Here is a 17,879-nt window from a genome sequence, read left to right on the forward strand (position 1 = left end):
CAGAATGGAAGCCATGGAACTTCACATTGGCCTTTATACTTTCACTATCAAAGATATTTATGCAATTATAATAAAATTACATGTAATTATAATTATGTAATAAAATACAATACATTTGCAATATGTTTATGATGAATGTAAAATTAAAAATGAATTATGTAGATCTATGCAGGAAGAGAAAGGGTGAAGCCACTTCTAGACAGCCTAATGAGGTGATGGGTTTATAAAGTAGCTTAAGAAACCCATGGATTTGAACCATGACTAGGACACTGAGTGTTCTCTCTGCTGTAAGATGAGTGACTCTAGGCTGTATAGAAATGAGTAATTTGTCTTGGGAGCCTTAGATTTGACCCTAAGTTAAAGGGAAGTTGTACAGCAAAGTGGAGGGAGTAATGCCATTCGGTTTACATCTTAAGAACTGCACCATGGCTACTGCTCAGGAAATGGGTGGGGGCAAGGTGTCCATAACCCTCAACCACTAGACTGATTACATGTGGCCAGAATTCTGACATGAACTGGTCACAAAACAAACAGGTCAATCTTTTAGTAAAAAGCACACACTAAATTCTAACAAGTCATAAAGTCTTTTAAAAATGTATTTATTTTATATATGTGCATATTTTGGCAGCCTGCTTATATATGCACCATGTATGCATGGTGCTCACGGGGGCCAGAAGAAGGAGGCAGATCTCCTAGAACTGGAATCACAGATGGTTGTGAACCATCATGTGGATGCTAGGAATCAAACCCTGGTCCTCTGAAAGAATAGCCAGTGCTCTTAACTGCTGAGCCATTTTGCCAGCCCCATAAGTCATGAAGTCTTACATCCTGAAGGATCTGCTATATTGACAAGAACTGCTCCCTCCTAATTAGAAAGCACTGTTATATTTCCTTCCTGTTTTCTTTCAGAAATCTTAATTCACAGCCAAAACACTCCTCTTGTACCCCAAAAGTCTCTCACTTTGGGAGCGAATCAAATCGGTGAGCACTTACCAAGCGTCTCTTGCTCAGTTGCTTGGCTATCACTTCCCCAGAGGGATGCGATTGCTTAGGTCGTGGTGATCCTCATTTAACTCTGCTTCATCTCCACCTAGCAAACGGTTCCTGGAGATCAGTGTAAGCTAGTTGACAGTGAGAGGACTTTGTAGTGCAGCCTGAGTTAGGACAATGACATTCCTGGTATCCTGGAGGAGGACTGCTCCATGAAGGCTTCCTGGAGAGCCAGGAGGGTAGAAAGTACAAATTGGTCCGAGGTCAAGATGATGCAGACTTGGGTTTCCTCAAATGGGTTTATCTAAGGGGGAAACATCTTGAGCTCTGTGGTCCTCAGCCGTTTATTTCCCTGGCTTCTTTAGCCTTCCCTCATCTCTCACACCCGGGGCAGATTGGCAGACAAAGGGTGGCCGGAGGTATTTCTCAGCCCCCTTTTCTGTGCAGGGCCTGATGGTCTTAGTGAATGCTGTTATTTCTGTTTAAGACACCTTGCAATCATTGCTTCTGTTCACCCTGTGGTTGCTCCTTCAGGATCGACCACTGGAACAATGAGAAGGAGAAGGTCCTGCTGCTCACGGATAAGACCCTCTTGATCTGCAAATACGACTTCATCATGCTTAGCTGTGTGCAGATGCAGCAGATCCCCCTGAGTGCCATCTGTCGCCTCTGCCTGGGCAAGTTTGTCTTCCCGGGGATGTCTCTGGACAAGTGAGTAAGATGCCTTGGACTTGGAGCAGCTGTGAAGCAAGGCAGACATAAGCAGGGACATCAATAACATGGTCAATTGAGTAACATAAGCTGGAAGATGCAGAGGAGAAGGGAAGTTCTACCATTAAGCTCATCAAAGTATCAAGTTAGCTTCTAATCTATGTTAAGCGCCAGAGATGTGATTTTAAGCAAATTGGTAATTTAGAACGAGAACCTAAGTAAATAGCTAAATGTATGTAGGTAGGGAGAGCTATGAGAATATAGAGGAAAAGTTCCTACTCAGTTCATATGGCAAACAATTAGAGAAGGTTTCCCTGGAGAAGCACTTAAGTTCGTATTTGTTGTTGCGCAGGAGCTATCCAGGCAGGCAGAACAGCACTCCAAGCAGAGGAACAGCATAGCCCCAAAGAGTAAGGCAGGGTCAGGGGCATTCGATATGGTTTGGTATTCAAGTTGTTCTGTAAAACCAGATGGACAGACCTCCCCAGAGTCAGGAGCTGTGGTTTTTCAAACTCCTCCCTGGAGCTCAACGGTTGCACACCATGAACAAGGGACTGGGTGAGGTCTGCAGAGGAGGAGGAGTGTTGACCTGGGAGTGTTGTTGGGTAGCCATCTTCATCAAAGACTTACAGAAGGTCAACATCATTTGTTGTTGTTCTTGTCCACTAAGCACCTGGCACTGGGCTTGGCACGTTCTCAGAGCTGAGAACTCAAGCACCTTGAATGAACATATCGGTTTCCTCACCAAAGCTTTACCATATCATATCAAAGAGCTGTGTTTCATTTGCTCTTTGCATGGAAACAAGAAGTAACCGACTCATTTAGTTTATTAACTTTCAGAACAAGTAGGTTTTTCAACAATGTGTACACATGCAAAATGTATTTAGATGTCACAAAATATTTATTTTTAAGACCTTTGTTTTCCACTCGAGACCCTCTATCCTACATTCTTTACACAGAAACCAGCAATTTATTGCTTACTTTTGAAGACATTGCCTGCAGATACAAAATAACAAACAGTCTCTGTGTGTACACCTTTAAAACTCGACACATCTGCAGAGCAGTTCCAGTCTCTATTACTGCAGAGTGTTCCTATTTAAACCTGCTTAGCTGGCTTCTCACCGATGGCTGATGGACAGCCACCTTTGCCCTAGCTATTGCCAACTGTGCTCCCATAAATGTTCTTGCTTGTGGGACTTCGCATAAGTGTGCAAATACATCTGCAACCTAGAGATCCAGGAGTGGAATTTGTTAGGTTAAAGTCGTGTGAATCTTGACTCACAGAGATAGTCAAATGCCCACCATATAAGATGAAAATGTTGATGCAAGAGGGTATCCTTTGGTACCTAATCTCACTAACATTGTGTAATGAAACTTTCTTACTTTGCCAGTCAGTTAGATTAAAGAAATTATTTTGTTTTGTTCAATTTACCTTAGGAGAATGTGAAGGGAGTAAATTTTTCTATAAAATACCCCCTTTTTGACAAGACCAAGTATTTGTCCTTTTGGCGTTGTTAGAGATGCTTATGTGTCAGAGAATATCATCTCTTTTCTTTTTTTGGGGGGGGGCAGGGAGTTCATTTATTTATTTATTTGAGACAGGGTTTCTCTGTGTAGTTTTGGTGCCTGTCCTGGATCTCGCTCTGTAGACCAGGCTGGCCTCGAACTCACAGAGATCCGCCTGGCTCTGCCTCCCGAGTGCTGGGATTAAAGGCGTGCGCCACCACCGCCCGGCCAAGAATATCATCTGTGTTCTGTTGTGCACGTTGGATCATTTCATCCTAGTGTGCCACCGCACTTACAGATTTATAATGCTATTTTATGGCCTTTGCTTCCTAATGTCAGAGCTATCATTCTTTCAGGGTTTTGAAATTTTCAAGGGAGATATTATCTGTAATGGAATTATAATATCCGTTTCCATGTTTTGAGCTCATAATTTAATTTTTAAACATGGTTAAGTTGCTATTTCATCTGAAATTTGCTTGAGGTAGGGCAATAGATAATCAATCAGCTAACATTCTCTACATCATTTATTCAACATTCCACCTTCCCCTACTGATTTGAAATGTACCTGCATGGTGTATACCTTCCTCACACATCTCTGGGTATTTCCACATTTTTTAGTCCATTCTGCTCATCAAAGCACAGTACAGTTTTAATTATTCTATTGCACTCTGTGCTGACATGCACAAGGTACATTAGTCTGTCATTTGTTACTTTGCTGTTGTCACAGTTTAATATGTGCATTGTGCTGTCCTCATACAACAAGTTGAGAAATATTTTATCCTTTACTTTGTAGAAAATTTTGGTGATGAGTGATTTAATCTCTGTCTTGAAAGTTTGATCACATTAACATGGGGAATCTTGACATGACTAGGTGGACTAGTTTCTTAAATAAAATTATTTCATGAATATTATATAATTACACTTTCTTTGATTTACTTTAACTTTAATGAGCTTTGTTTTTCAAGAAATGTCTTAAGCATATTGGGCTTGTTGTATTTGAAGGTATAAAGTTACTAACAATATTCCTCATTTCCCCTTTGACATCAGTAAGACATGTTACTAATGTTTTCACTTCTTGCTAAGGTGGTTTGTGTCCTCTGTGTTTCCTACTCATCTATGAACTTAGCTTTAGAAAGACACGTCTTTTGTCCCTTTTGCTGCATTTCCCTATTGCTTGGTTACTATTTACTGAATTCTGCTCTTTTTTCTACAATGTCTTTCACTTGTCAATTTGGGGCTAACTTTTCCTCTTTTATAACTGATTACAGAAAAAAAACAAGGTTATTATGTAAGATTTCTCATGTTTTCTCCTATAAGTATTCAGAGTTATCCTTTTAACTATTGTTTTTGGTGCCTCACATAAATTGAAATGTGCTGTATTTCTTTTTTCATTTTGAGATATCGTCTAATTATTTTTCTTGTGATTTCTTTCTGAATCCATAAATACAAGTTGTACCAGCTAATATCTGATTTTTTCTAAATATCTTTATATTACTGAATTTTCATTTAGAGAACCTATATCTTTACATTAAGAACCATTATTTATTTTATATGATGGATATTTTATCTGCTTGTACATTGTGCACCATGTGCCTGCCAGGTGCTTGTGGAGTCCAGAAAAAGACAGCAGATCCCCCTGGATCTGGAGCCCCAGATTCTTCTGAGTTACCCTGTGGGTGCTGGAAATCAAACCTGTGTCGTCTTTAAGAGCATCAACTGCTCGTAACCACTGAGCCATCTCTCCAGCCTCAAGAACTCATGTCTTTCATTTAAGACCTTATGAATGTATTGAGATTTATTTTATGGACTAAACTGCTATATATCTTCTTGACGGCACCAATTTTATGCTGAAGTTGGCTGGCACATGAATTAGGATACTGTATTTGATAATGTTAATTTAGCTATCTACAACGTGACTGAATTTTTTCCAGTTTTACAACGGTTAGTTCTATTAGTCAATTTTTTAGCGTATCTGTGACGAAATACCTTAGAAAACCAGTTACAGAACAGAAGCATTCACTTTGGTTCACAGTTCCAGAGATTTCAGTCCAAGTTCTCTTGGACTGATATGCTGGAGCATCTGTCAGCTCTGGGAGCATGTGGAGGATGTAGTTCATTTCATGAGGGACAGGAGCCAGACAGAGAGAGAGAGAGAGAGCCAGTGACTAAGGGCAGACCCTCATAGTTCTTTTCCTCCAGCTAGCCCCGCCCCCTAAACTAGTGCCACTTTTTAGGGACCAAGTGTTTAATATATGGGCTTTTAGGCCGTTTCAGACACAAACCATGACAGCCTTGAAGAGAAGTGTTAACGTTTGTCATTGTGTAACTGAGTTCTTTCTTTAGTTTTGTTGATTTTTGCTTCATGTGTTTTTTTTGGATGTGTTCTACTAGATACATATATACAATGATAAGTTTTATACATATATACATATTCAGTTTTTCCTCATTAAAAATATTTTCCTAGAAAGTAATCAAATTTGTGTGTCTGTATAAGCTTTTTACTTTCATTATTTTTTAAAAAAATAATTGTTTTTTAAATATGAGGGTTTTTTTCTTAAAGTATGAGTTTATATGCATCACATGCCTGTAGGTACCTCAGAGGGTCAGAAGAGGGCATCAAACCCCTTGGAACTAGAGTTACAAAAGGTAGTGAGCCACCTGATGTGGGTGCTGGGAACTGAACCTGGATCCCCTACGAGAAGGGTAAGTGCTCTTAAATGCTGAGCCCCTCTCCAGCTTCTCAGTGTTCCTCTTTATCCTTGGCAATGCACAGTGTTTTAACGATCTGTTTTAAATCTGATACTAGCCAGGTGGTGGTGGAGCACGCCTTTAATCCCAGCACTCGGGAGGCAGAGCTAGGCAGATCTCTGTGAGTTTAAGGCCAGCCTGGGCTACCAAGTGAGTTCCAGGAAAGGCGCAAAGCTACACAGAGAAACCCTGTCTAGAAAAACAAAACAAACAAACAAAAATGTTAAATCTGATATTATTTTAGCACCTCCATCATTTTTATACCTAATTTCCCCCCCATAGAATATCACTCTCCATCCTTTCGTCTCTACTTAGTAATCCTCCATGTTTACTGTGTGTTCCTTGCCACAATCCCATAGGTCACACAGTTAATCCATTTGAATCATACTTGCCTTTTAATGGAACATTTACTCTTTTCACATTTTTGTGATTTTGATATGATCAGCTACCTGCTACTTGCTCCCTATTTTTTCCTTTAATTTTTGGTTCCTTTGTTCTCTTTTTGCTCATATTTTGATTAAACATTTATCATAATCAGATTTTGGTCCATCCATTGGCTTTCATCTATAGTATGTGTTGTGGCTGCTTTGTGGCAGAGTTCATCAATCTTAACATTATTGGTGGTTTGGAAAGGAGAATTATTATTTCTGGGTAGCTGTTTGGTGTTGTGTAGAGTGTTCAGCAGTATGCCTGGACTCTACATCTCTACCTACCGCCAGCCACTAGTGATCACTCAGGGTATTTCTATCTCTATAGCTTTGCCTTTTCCAAAATGCCACACAGTTTGGAACTACAACATAGACTTTCCAGATTGGTGCCTTTAATAATAATTTAAATATTAAATATTAATTTATTATTAAATGTCACTACATTTTTTAAACAATTATTTAATAAATAATAATTATATATAAAATTATTAATAAATAATTAAATAAAAATTAAATGTAAATAACTCTGTGTTGTGGCTTGATGGATCTTTGAGGATGATCATGTACTCTCTTACTTTTTCTACTTTCTATAATTTACTGAATATTTTACATTCATGCAGCTAGGTTTTTTTTTCATTCACAGATATTTGAAAATGATGCTTTTGCTTTCTGAGTTCCAAATGTGATAAATGATACTTAGACACACAGCATTGTATTTATATTTTCTCTCTTTGCCTATTTGTTTAGCAATATTTTTGGCTACTTGGTCCATTATGGGCTGATACAGAAGAATTACATTTTCCTGTTAGCGTGGTAATTGTTTTACTTTAATTAATTTACATAATAGATATGAATACTGTGCTGTTTAATGTATGCATTTTTGTAGGCATTTAATATATTTCTTACTATAAACTGCCCATTCTATCAAGTATTCAATCCTTATGTTCTTTTTAAAACTTTTGGGGGCATCTCGTTACCTCTTTTTAAATTTCTACTTTCTGAATCACTTTGATTTTGATATGTATTACCATGTAGTGCTGGTAATTTTACCTTACAATCCAGTGTGGAGGTTGTTTCCGATGGACTGTTTAAGTACAGTCAGATAGAAGCCATGCCTTACTTCTCTCACTCGGCTTTATTACTAGAGTTTAGAAACACTTTGCCATGATGTTTATGTTTACGTGGTCTGAAACTCAGTGGAGTTTTTTTTTTTTTCTTTTCTTTTTTCAAATTTACAGTTGTGGTCGGTGTCCCTTTCTACTGTTGACTGGCTCCCAGCTCCAAGCATAACTGAATACAATAGTCTATGGTTTTTATTCACTACTTCTACACCATCATGTTTTAATACATTTTGCTTACAATAAGCATTACCAATTCAGTGATTATTTTCTTGAGTAATGCTTCCACTTGACATTCTCTCTTAATCTACACTGTACCCCGACTTGGAAAGCTCTGAGACCTCCGCACATTTCCTCAAGTCTCCCAGTCTTTGCCCTCTTCTTTCGTGAGTTTCACCAAACAATTCTTACTTTTATGGAATGTTTTATTCACTCTCCCATGAGGCATCCAATCATGACCATCGGGAACTGATGTAACTCCAGGCCTCCTAATTAACCTGTGTGCTTTTAGTCAGCATTGTGTCCTGCGGTGAGAGTGAGAAAGGCCGGGCCAGCGGCCTGCAGCTGTGCACAGAGGCAGACATCTGGCTTGATTGGGGTTCTTGAGTGGGTACTGTTTAGGGAGTTTTAGCAGGACCTTCACATGGATCAGAGTTCTGGATTAGGAGCCCAGCTCTGGGTTCCATGCCCAGTTTCCTGGCTGTTAACTTTGTTTCCCTGTCTTTTAAAAGGGGCAGTTAATAGTCCTTTCTCACTAACAGTCTCAGTGTTAGTTCAATTCTAATGACCGGACAGAAAGCACTTTGTAATAAGCCCCATGGTTTTCAAGTGTTCACAAGCACTGGTTTTCCTTCAAGATTAAAGCTTTTGTTGACACGGAACTAAGTAGATTAATTTGATTGTTATCTTTGCTCCCAACCCAGTTGGCCCTTCTCAGGTATTAAGTCACCATTATTAGGTCAGAAGTGAGGCTGCAGCAGGCAGAGTAGGAGGCAAGGGAGAACCAGCTGCTTTAGAGCAAGACAAACGGACGCCTGAGAAAATCCTGGCCAGAGTCCAGTGAGGTCCCCGCCTTCAAAGAAACTACAGCTAAGACCGCCAACGAACACCAGTACCCCCCCTGGCTGCTGGCTCTAAAGCTGTTGGTCAGGTGCCCTGTCTCCTCTGTGACAGTTCGTTGTCAACGATCAGGAAGAAGCAAGGTTGGTGGGTGCATTTTATAGAGAAGAAAAGTGAGAGGTTCTGGGGTCCAGACACCATCAGCTATTGCCTATTACACTAAGTCTCAAAATCTTTCTTTCTTTCTTTCTTTCTTCTTTCTTTCTTTCTTCTTTCTTTCTTTCTTCTTTCTTTCTTTCTTTCTTTCTTTCTTTCTTTCTTTCTTTCTTCTCTCTCTTCTCTCTCTCTTCTCTCTCTCTCTCTCTCTCTCTCTCTCTCTCTCTTTCTTTCTCTAATTCCCCTTTCTCTTTAATTCCCCTCCCCTCCCCTCTCCCTCCCCTCTCCCCTCCCCTTCCTTCCCTCCCCTCCCCTCCCCTCCCCTCCCCTCTCCCCTCCCTTCCCCTTCCCCTCCCTTCCCCTCCCCTCCCCTCCCTTCCCCTCCCCTCCCCTCCCCCTCCCCTCCCCTCCCCTCCCCTCCCCTCCCCTCCCCTCCCCTCCCCTCCAGTCTCCCCTTATCCATAGGCCTTCCCTTTGGTTTTCGTTTGTTTTGTTTTCTTTTCCTCTTTGTCTCTGCACTCGGTCTTTCTCTTCCTCCTCTCCACACATCAGGGGGAAGATCTCATTTCTTGTCACGGGAACTATGCCTTCTGCTCAGCCATGGAGACCATCAGAGTTGAGCGGAGCATGCGCCAGTGTATGCCCTATGCTGCTATTTACGAAAGAGTTGTTTTGTTTAATTCAGTGTAGTGTGTGTGTGTGTGTGTGTGTGTGTGTGTGTGTGTGTGTGTGTGTGTGTAACAGAAAGGAAGGGGTACTGTCAAGAGAAAATTGAAGACTAGAGATCACTTATTTGTGAGATGAAGGGAGAGAGATTCTCTCAGATCATAGCATTCACCACAGAAACACCAGGAAGTAGCCTGAGCTCTACAATGGCAACCCCAAATGTTATTCCTATCATAATTAGATCCAGTCCCAGATTTTAATTGAAAACTAATTTCCATAATTGTGTTGTGTTTATAACCTGCCAGAAAAATAGGTGCAGGGAAGACCAGGCTTTCACCATCTGAGGAAATCCTCCCACCCATTTCTGTGCCATTTGAATCTGAACAAATCACTAGAACTCTTTTTCCTTTGAGAGACAGTTTCCGTGTTTGGTCCAGACAGGCCTCAAACTAACAATTGCCCTGACTTAATCTCCTGAGCAATGGGGCTACAGTCATGTGCTACCATACTTGATATGACTTTAATTCTGATGCGCCTCACTCTCCAATTGATGAAATATCAGTAACTAAATCCTTACAGGTCACCTCTTAGGGTAATGCAATAGCAGCACTAAATGATCACCGTGAAAGTGTTTTGCAAATATGTTTAAAGATGAGAAAACCCACACTGACTTTTCACCTCTCCTGCTTTAAAAGTGTGTTCACAGAGGATAATCAGGAAAGTCAGATCCTGAGTAGTCAAATGACTTTCCTGCTCCTGGAAACAGAGGGTGGGGGGGGGGGTCATCTGAGACAGAGGTTCACCACCTTTGGAGCTCCCCACCTTTGCTAGCACATAATTCCTTCTCTCTCTCTCTCTAGGCAGGGTTTCTCTGTGTAGCCCTGGAACCCACTCTCTAGACCAGGCTGACCTGAAACTCAGAGATCCACCTGCCTCTGCCTCCCCCAGTGCTGGGATTAAAGATGTGCGCCACCACCGCCAGGCCACGCCTAATTCTTATTCTCCAGTGCATTTTGGTTTTTGGAGACAGGGTTTCTCTGTATAGCTTTGCATCTTTCTTGGAACTCACTCTGTAGACCAGGCTGGCTTCGAACTCACAAAGATCTGCCTGGCTCTGCCTCCCAAGTGCTGGGATTAAAGGCGTGCGCCACCACCGCCCAGCATTTTAATTTCTAAAGGGTCCATTTCTTTCACTCCGTTCTCCTTTGAACTCTAACAGGCAGATCGGCCTCTGAATGACCTGGACCAAGTTCCTTGAATCCATTGCCTCCCTTTGCTCATTTGGAAGTCCCACTGGAGGTGGGATGTCGTAATGCCAGTCTCCTGGGCCTGTGCCGAGGTTTGATGAGCTAACCATGCACAGTGCTGAGAAAGGTATCCAATGAGGAATAAGCATTTGTGTGACAGATGCACAAGTAAAGGCTTGGCGGGCCCTTGTCCTGACCAGCTCTCCTGATATGCCTCTTGTCCTTGCTGAATCTCATTTTGCTGAAGCGACAATGGCCCTAGTATGTCTTTGTTATGTTGGCACGCTCATGCTCACATGGGCCTCTATTGGCATAGCAATCTTACAGAAGCCGATCATTTTTGTGAACTAAACAATTTTACCTAATCAATTCCTCCTGTGAAAATAGCTCTGAAGAGCTTTTCTGCTGGAAAATATTGTTGCTGTCACGTGGATACATCAACCAAAGCTGAACAGAGTGGCCCAGGCTAAGACATGTCTTTCTGCAAGAGGAGGTATTATATCTCTCTGTGCTGTTCCCATTTGAATTCTGTAAACATAGGGATTTGTTCTCTATAGAAGCCAAGCAGGCCTGGGGAGTTGGTTTCTGTGACCAATACCTGCCCAGTCACTGGAGTTACTCATGACAATGGGAGCATCCTCTGCCCCTGGAGACTTGGGGTGAGCATAGAGAGGGGTACATTCCTAGACACTCTTCTGTCGTCGCAGCCTTGTGTTTGTGAACCCAAGAATCTGAAGGCTGGGGTGATGCTCCATGCCCCCAGCATTCTAATTTGGCATCTCTTCCTCAGCTGAGAGCTTCAAAGGGATTCTGCTCTGCCTACAATCGGCTCCCGGCCCAGGCTGATCCTGGCCCAGGCTGATCCCGGCCCAGGCTGATCCCGGCCCAGGCTGATTCTGCTGGCTTGGCGTCTGTCAGTGTGTTCTAATCACTGTTATAAGTGTGGTTCTGCGGAACACCTTGTAAAATATTTTCCTATTGCTCCAGCAACATCTCCTGTCTAGACAATGTAATTATGAGCACAGAGCAAATAGCTGAAGTGTATGTATGCCGCCCCCAGGGGTTGCATAACTCCAAGAGTAAGGCTGGGAAGACAGAGAGAAGTGTGAATGCTGGTAGGTACTTTGTGTTGACCTGACCAGAGAATTGAGTGGACCAAAGGAATCTGAATAGTTTTGAATTAAGAAGAAATGACCCGGTGGAAGTTGCTGTTTTGTTGTTTTCTCAAACTTGGGGGATTAAAGGCACTAAGGTACTTCTTTCTAATCGAATTCTCCCCCTTGGCTTCAGAGGTGGTTTGTGGTCGTTGCTTTTATTTTTTTAAGTCTCTTATTAATAATCTCCCCTTCCAGTAGCATTTTGAAAATTAAAAGCAGCTTCATAAGTGTAGTTCTATCTAACTAGTGTTTAAATTCTGTTTGGTGAGTCCTTCCTGAGATCTGGCTATAGTGTGTATATTGGTGTATTGTGTACCTCAAAACAAGAAGACATAATCTCTGCCTCCAAGATCTTTAACTTCCCAGGGAGGCAGATCAGTACACACCATATACATGCTTCCAAAACAAGCTTTGGTTTGGGATCTAGTAACGAGTCAACTTGTTATGGTCAAAAGGGAAGGGAATAGAATTTCTAGTGGGCAGAAGGAAGAGGTCCTTGAGAGTGGGCAAAATGGACAGGGCCATGTAGAGTGAGTAGGAGTTAGGGCCAGAAAATCAGTCTAGAAGGGGTGGATAGGTAATGCCTGGCTAGTGTGGTGTGTCAAGTTTCCCATGTCTTAGGGCCCAGCTGTTTTAAAGGTCTTTTAGAAATTACCGAATGACCTCAAATGATAGTATGAGGAGTTTGCAGGTTAGTCATATCCTGGCCCAGTGTTAAGAGTTCTGGGGGAGGATCCTGAAACAATTTATATTTTCCTTCTAGAAGGTAAGATTAGTAACAATCTGAGAAATGTTTGGTTAAAAAAAATAAAACAGAGAAAGCGGCTCGCTAGGAGATAAACTCCCTGGTAGTTGGGTTGGCAAATTACAAGGATTTGATCTGGTGTGCTGGATGGAAAAAAAAAGGGAGGGCTTGAGTGGGAAGACGTGGTAGAAGAGGAATCTCTGGCATGAGATCATGGGATTGAATTTTTGTGGTGTGGGTTAGAGTGGAAGGAGGTTCAGAGTCAGCTTACAAGTGAAGGATGTACTTCATGTCTATTATTACGGAGTGTTTGGAGTGCATAAGAGACGATGGGAAAAGATGGAAGCTGAGATAACTATTACAACTGAACCGGAACTCGGTTGTGTAAACCGACAACCATATTCCTGTGCTTCAGAGTCTCTTCTAAAGCCTCTACCAAGCTGCCAGGGGTCTATGAGACCTCTGTTAAAGAACACCGCTCTCACACACTCAGGTTGCCGCTGGAAGACCAAGCTTTCCCTGGCAGCTGACAGAGCTATCAGTTCCCCCCACCGCATGTGCCTTTCCATAGAGCCACTGACAACATGGCTGCTGGATTCTCTTGGAGAGAGTAAGAGGTGGGTTGGGGAGGAGAGGAGTCGAGTAAGATGGGAGCTAGTGTTCAGTAGCTTGATCCTAGAAGGACCATCTTGTCATTTCTACAACACCCTGCATTGTTCTAGAGGCAAGTCACAAAACCAGCCCACGTAGAAAAGGAGGGTGCCACCCAAGACATACAGATCAGAAAGTAGCCATTGCTGGAGGCCATCTTACAGACAGCTGCCTACTCTCAGGGCACTAGAATCTTTGTAGTGGAATATTATTTTAAGGTGTTACTTTTGTTTATGTTGCATTTGTTTAACTCTGTGAAGCTGTATTACTGTGCCTATCTAAAACACCTGATGATCTAATGATGAACTGGCCAATAGCAAGTCAGCAGGAAGGATAGGTAGGGCTGACAGGCAGAGAGAATAAATAGAAGGAGAAATCTGGGAGGAGAGATCTAAGCTCAAGGAGCCAGAGAAGGAGAAGGACTCCAGGGGCCAGCCACCCAGCTACACAGTGAGCCATGGAGTAAGAGTAAGATTTACAGAAGTTAGAGAACGGGAAAAGGTAGTCAGAATAAGTTAAGGAAAGTCGGCAGGGAACTAAGCCAAGCCAAGGCCAGGCATTCATAAGTAAGAATAAGCCTCTATGTGTGATTTATTTGGGAGCTGAGTTGTGGGCCCCCCAAAAGAGTAAAAAATCTCCAACAATAAGCTTTTATCATAGATGTTGACTAGACTACAGTGATTGAGGTTGGAGGTAAGGAGATGAGGAAAGACTTCACTGAAGAAGGGGTTCTGGAACGGCCATAAGTTAGGGTGAAGGACATCATGAAGAGAATGTTCCAGAAAGCAAGAAGAATATATGCAAAATAGAGAGGTGGCATATACCCTTGAGGAACTGGAAATGTTGGTGTGACTCCAGTCTGCTACATATGGCCTGAAGGACAGTGGCGCTGATGAGTTTTCTACTTAGGCATTGAGAAGCTATGACCTCATGGGAGCACCCAGGACAACCCTAATTTATGTGCTGTTTGTATTGACACTCACAAAAGAGTGATGAGGTTCCCAGTTAGAACAGAGTGGGAAGCCTTGTCACAGACTATGAGGCTGCAGAGAAATAGGTCTTATTCAGAGTACAAAATGAGGAAAATAGCCCACTTACCTCTTAGGGTAACTACTTCTTGCATAATGAGGGAATGGCCATAAATCACCAAGGTTCTGTGGTGGCAAAGACATTATATAAACAAATGCCTTTATCATCAATGAAGGAGCGATGTGAAAGGCCACAGTGAGACGTGCATCCAGATGGACGTCATGGCATTTGACTTCAAATGGTCACTTCAAGTAATAAGCGGCAGCAGCAGAGGATTGTGGCGGTTGGGATGTGTGTTGGCAAGGGGAGGCAGGTGCGGGTGGGGAAGTGTTGCTCTTCTAGCTGATGGACAGCCGCACCTTTTAATCCTGGTTAAAGGAGGATGACTGCTTACAAATACAGTATAGATCCTCCACCTCTGGAGAATGGAATCTGAATTCTTGTTCCAATTCTTTCTCCTATTTGCCTCGTGCCTTCTTCTTGCAGAGTCTTGGCTTGCTCCCATCTAATATGCGAAGGGTTAAATGAGGTAATGATAATGCTCTCCAAGCCTTGTGCAAATGATCGATCTAAATGTTAGAAGTTTCTGACTTTTTAACTCTGTCGTGGGCAAAAAGAACAGTGACCAAAAAGTGTTCTTGTTTTGCTTTAGGAATGTTTAATGCTGCAAAGAAATCATACACTTGAGCATAGGCACATTTATTGTACAACCTAAAATGAAGGGTGAGGTGGGCGAGGGGAGACAGGCCAGAGGTGGTATTTTCCCCATTCCACTCACGTATTCCTTCTCTTTTTTTCTTCTCCCTGGTCTTCTGAGCTCAAACTCTCAGTCCCAGGCATGTAATTCATATCTTTTCTTTTCCTTTTATAATTCTGACTTTTTCTATTGAAAACGCATAGGAATTAGCTGAGCTAGGGTAGCTACAGTACTAAGATGGTCAAGGTAGAGTTCAAGGCCATCCTGGGTTACAAAGTGGGACACTGTCTCAAACCAGAGCAACTACAGCAATAACAGATAGAGTTAGCTATGAAGCAAGCTCAGATTTTCTCCATTCATACATAGCTGATAGCTAGAATTTTATCTATCCACTAGAGAAATTAAAGCAATTCCATTGAGAAAACAGGGTGAGAAGTTAATGAACAGGGTTTGGGGTGGTTGTCTTTCCTATGGACAGCTCCCCACTTTCTCATTCTCTCCTTTTGCAAATACCCTTCAGTATTCATTTTTTTTCTCGTGTAAATTAGTGACTATGAAAATAGGTCTCGAGTCCATAGGAGTCAGGATAAGAAGTCTGGAGCCTCTAAACTCTGAACAGTAATGACAATTTTGAATTACCCAGGAGGCAGACAGGCATGGGTGTAAGCAGAAATGAAACATGTCACCAAAGTGTGCTAAAAAGTACCTTTCCAGTGTTTTCAAACTAAGAGCAATAGAAAGAAGTTAATTTAATATCAGCATCCAGGAATGTGCTCTGCCTTGTGATTTAGTTTGGTTTGTATTTTGATCTGGGCTTGAGGATCGAGGATGACCACAGTCTTTTTGGGAGTAGGCTCCCAAGTCCCCTCTTGTGAGGAATGGCACCAAATGAAAAAGGCCATAGCACAATGGGTCCCTCTTCTCCTTTCACTCAGGTAAGAAGCAACAGCCTCTGCCTTTTCTGCAGACTGTTTTTAGTAATGAATAAAAATCTTTTCCACCTCTCTGCTCTGCTAGAATCCTAAAAATTCTGTTCGCACACCCTTTTAAATCAGTCATGAGAGTAGGAGAAAAGTGTGTTAAATACTGAAAGTGTCTTGTTGGTGCCTAGGAATCCTCCTGCCTTCCTTTCTGAGAGGATCCCTGAGTCACTGAGGCAGCCATATACCTAATTGAAATACTACATCAGTGGGGTTCCCATCTTTCCTGATACTACGACCCTTTAATACAGTTCCTCATGTTATGGTGACCCCCAGCCTTAAAAGTATTTCATTGCTACTTCATAACTGTAATTTTTCTGCTGTTATGAATTATAAATATCTGATGCACAGGATATCTGATATGTTACTCTCAAATGGGCTGTGACCCACAGATTGAGAATCACTGTACTATATATATAATGGGCACAGGGTATCTAGCAGCCAAGCCTTCTCATTTGTCTAAGTTGTGTCCATTAGGGTGCTTAAGGATACCCTATTTCTGCTCCCCTCTAACTAATGTGGGACTAAGGACATCAGGATGGGTAGAGAGGCATCCTCTCTATACTCCTGCTTTGCCCACTTTTGGTCTTCTTTATCAAGAGAAAAAAATACGTGCCATTGCTTATCGCATGGGAACTCTATGCCATTTGAAGTCCGAGCTAGCCCTCACTCACAGATTTAGAGACTATGAGTTCTGCCAACTCCTGAGTGTTGGGGTGATAAGGTCACAACTTCAAATGATCAAATGTCCACATGGTTCAGGATTTTACAAAATAAGGCCTCTGCTTCAGATCTGTTTCTTGTTGGTTTTGCTATATACACCTTTCCTGAAGCTCTTGTCCTTACACACCAGTGGAATTCACTCTGTCCACTTCACTGATGTGTTGGGACTGCATAAGGCCATGTCAGTGGTGCCAAGCAGTTGTCTCTCATTTCACGTGCATTAGCTTTCTTTTGCTGCCCATTCAGTTTACTTTGCTTTTTTTTTTTTTCTTGGAAGATGGCAATGACTCCTCAAATACCCTGTAGCTATAACAAAATATTAACAAGTAGCTAATCTTGAAAAGCCACTGAGTCCCAGAGCAGGAAAGGCACCTACAGGTCTGTGCTGTGAGTTGAGTGGGAGAGGGATGTGAGTCGTCCACTTCCTTGAAGATCTGAGGCTCTGTGACTAACAGAGAGCCAGAGTCAGGGTTCTGATGGCAACAGCAACGTGCTGGGTTGATCTAAGATATTGGAGTTCTGTTGGTGAGAGATAGACTAGTTATTTCTTGATCAGGAAGTCACATATAAAATTGCCCAGATGGTATGCCCCAATTCAGACCAAACAGCAAACACATGTAAAAGGTCTAAGACACAATTTTAAACCTACGTGGCCACATAAAGCACTGGTGGTTCTATTTTGGAACATTTAATGATGAGGAGAAGCTGGTTCTCACAAAATGTTAACTTAGAAGCAAAGACATTAGGTGGTAAATATCTCTTGAGTTGTATGGTTTATCAGCCAGGTGTGATGGATCACCATGGTGTGTGAAATCCCAAACAATAGGACCATTTAACCAACTGGGAGGCTGAGGCAGGTGAACCACTGTGGTTTGAGACAAGCCTGGTCTACACAGTGAGTTCCAGGGCAGCCTATTGTGAACCCCTGTTAAATAAATAAAAGTTGTTTTGTGTGTTTTGTGTGACTACCGCCATATGTGTTTTCCTCTTTTCTTTCACAGTAAATTAGACTTTTAAGCACCTTGGTCCCAGAAACAAGGCTTAGTTATGGCAAATTCAATGTGGTTATGAAAGAATTGGAAGATAATATCCTAATAGACTTTGTCGGAAAGAAGAGATGAAGTATGTTGGCCCTGTCCTCAATCAGTTTGAGCTCTCACTGCATACTAAGAGATAAATATGAAGACAGAGAATTTTCTCATGAGACATGACTTGACGACCTGTAAATGAAAACTGGAAGAGAGAGAGGCTGCAGAAAGACCAGGCAA

General features: G+C 42.0%; 1 protein-coding gene across 1 annotated transcript in view; it reads left to right on the forward strand.

The window, feature by feature from the left end:
- Tprg1 (tumor protein p63 regulated 1) overlaps positions 1-17,879 on the forward strand; it is a 105,202-nt gene that overhangs the window by 36,987 nt on the left and 50,336 nt on the right. The window contains exon 3 of the mRNA XM_052753862.1: positions 1,525-1,701. Within this exon, the coding sequence (XP_052609822.1) occupies positions 1,525-1,701 (177 nt within the window). The remainder of the gene's footprint in view (positions 1-1,524; positions 1,702-17,879) is intronic.

This window comes from Peromyscus californicus, unplaced genomic scaffold, assembly GCF_007827085.1.
Source record: "Peromyscus californicus insignis strain IS unplaced genomic scaffold, ASM782708v3 Scaffold_25__1_contigs__length_3188244, whole genome shotgun sequence".
Lineage (NCBI taxonomy): Eukaryota > Metazoa > Chordata > Mammalia > Rodentia > Cricetidae > Peromyscus > Peromyscus californicus.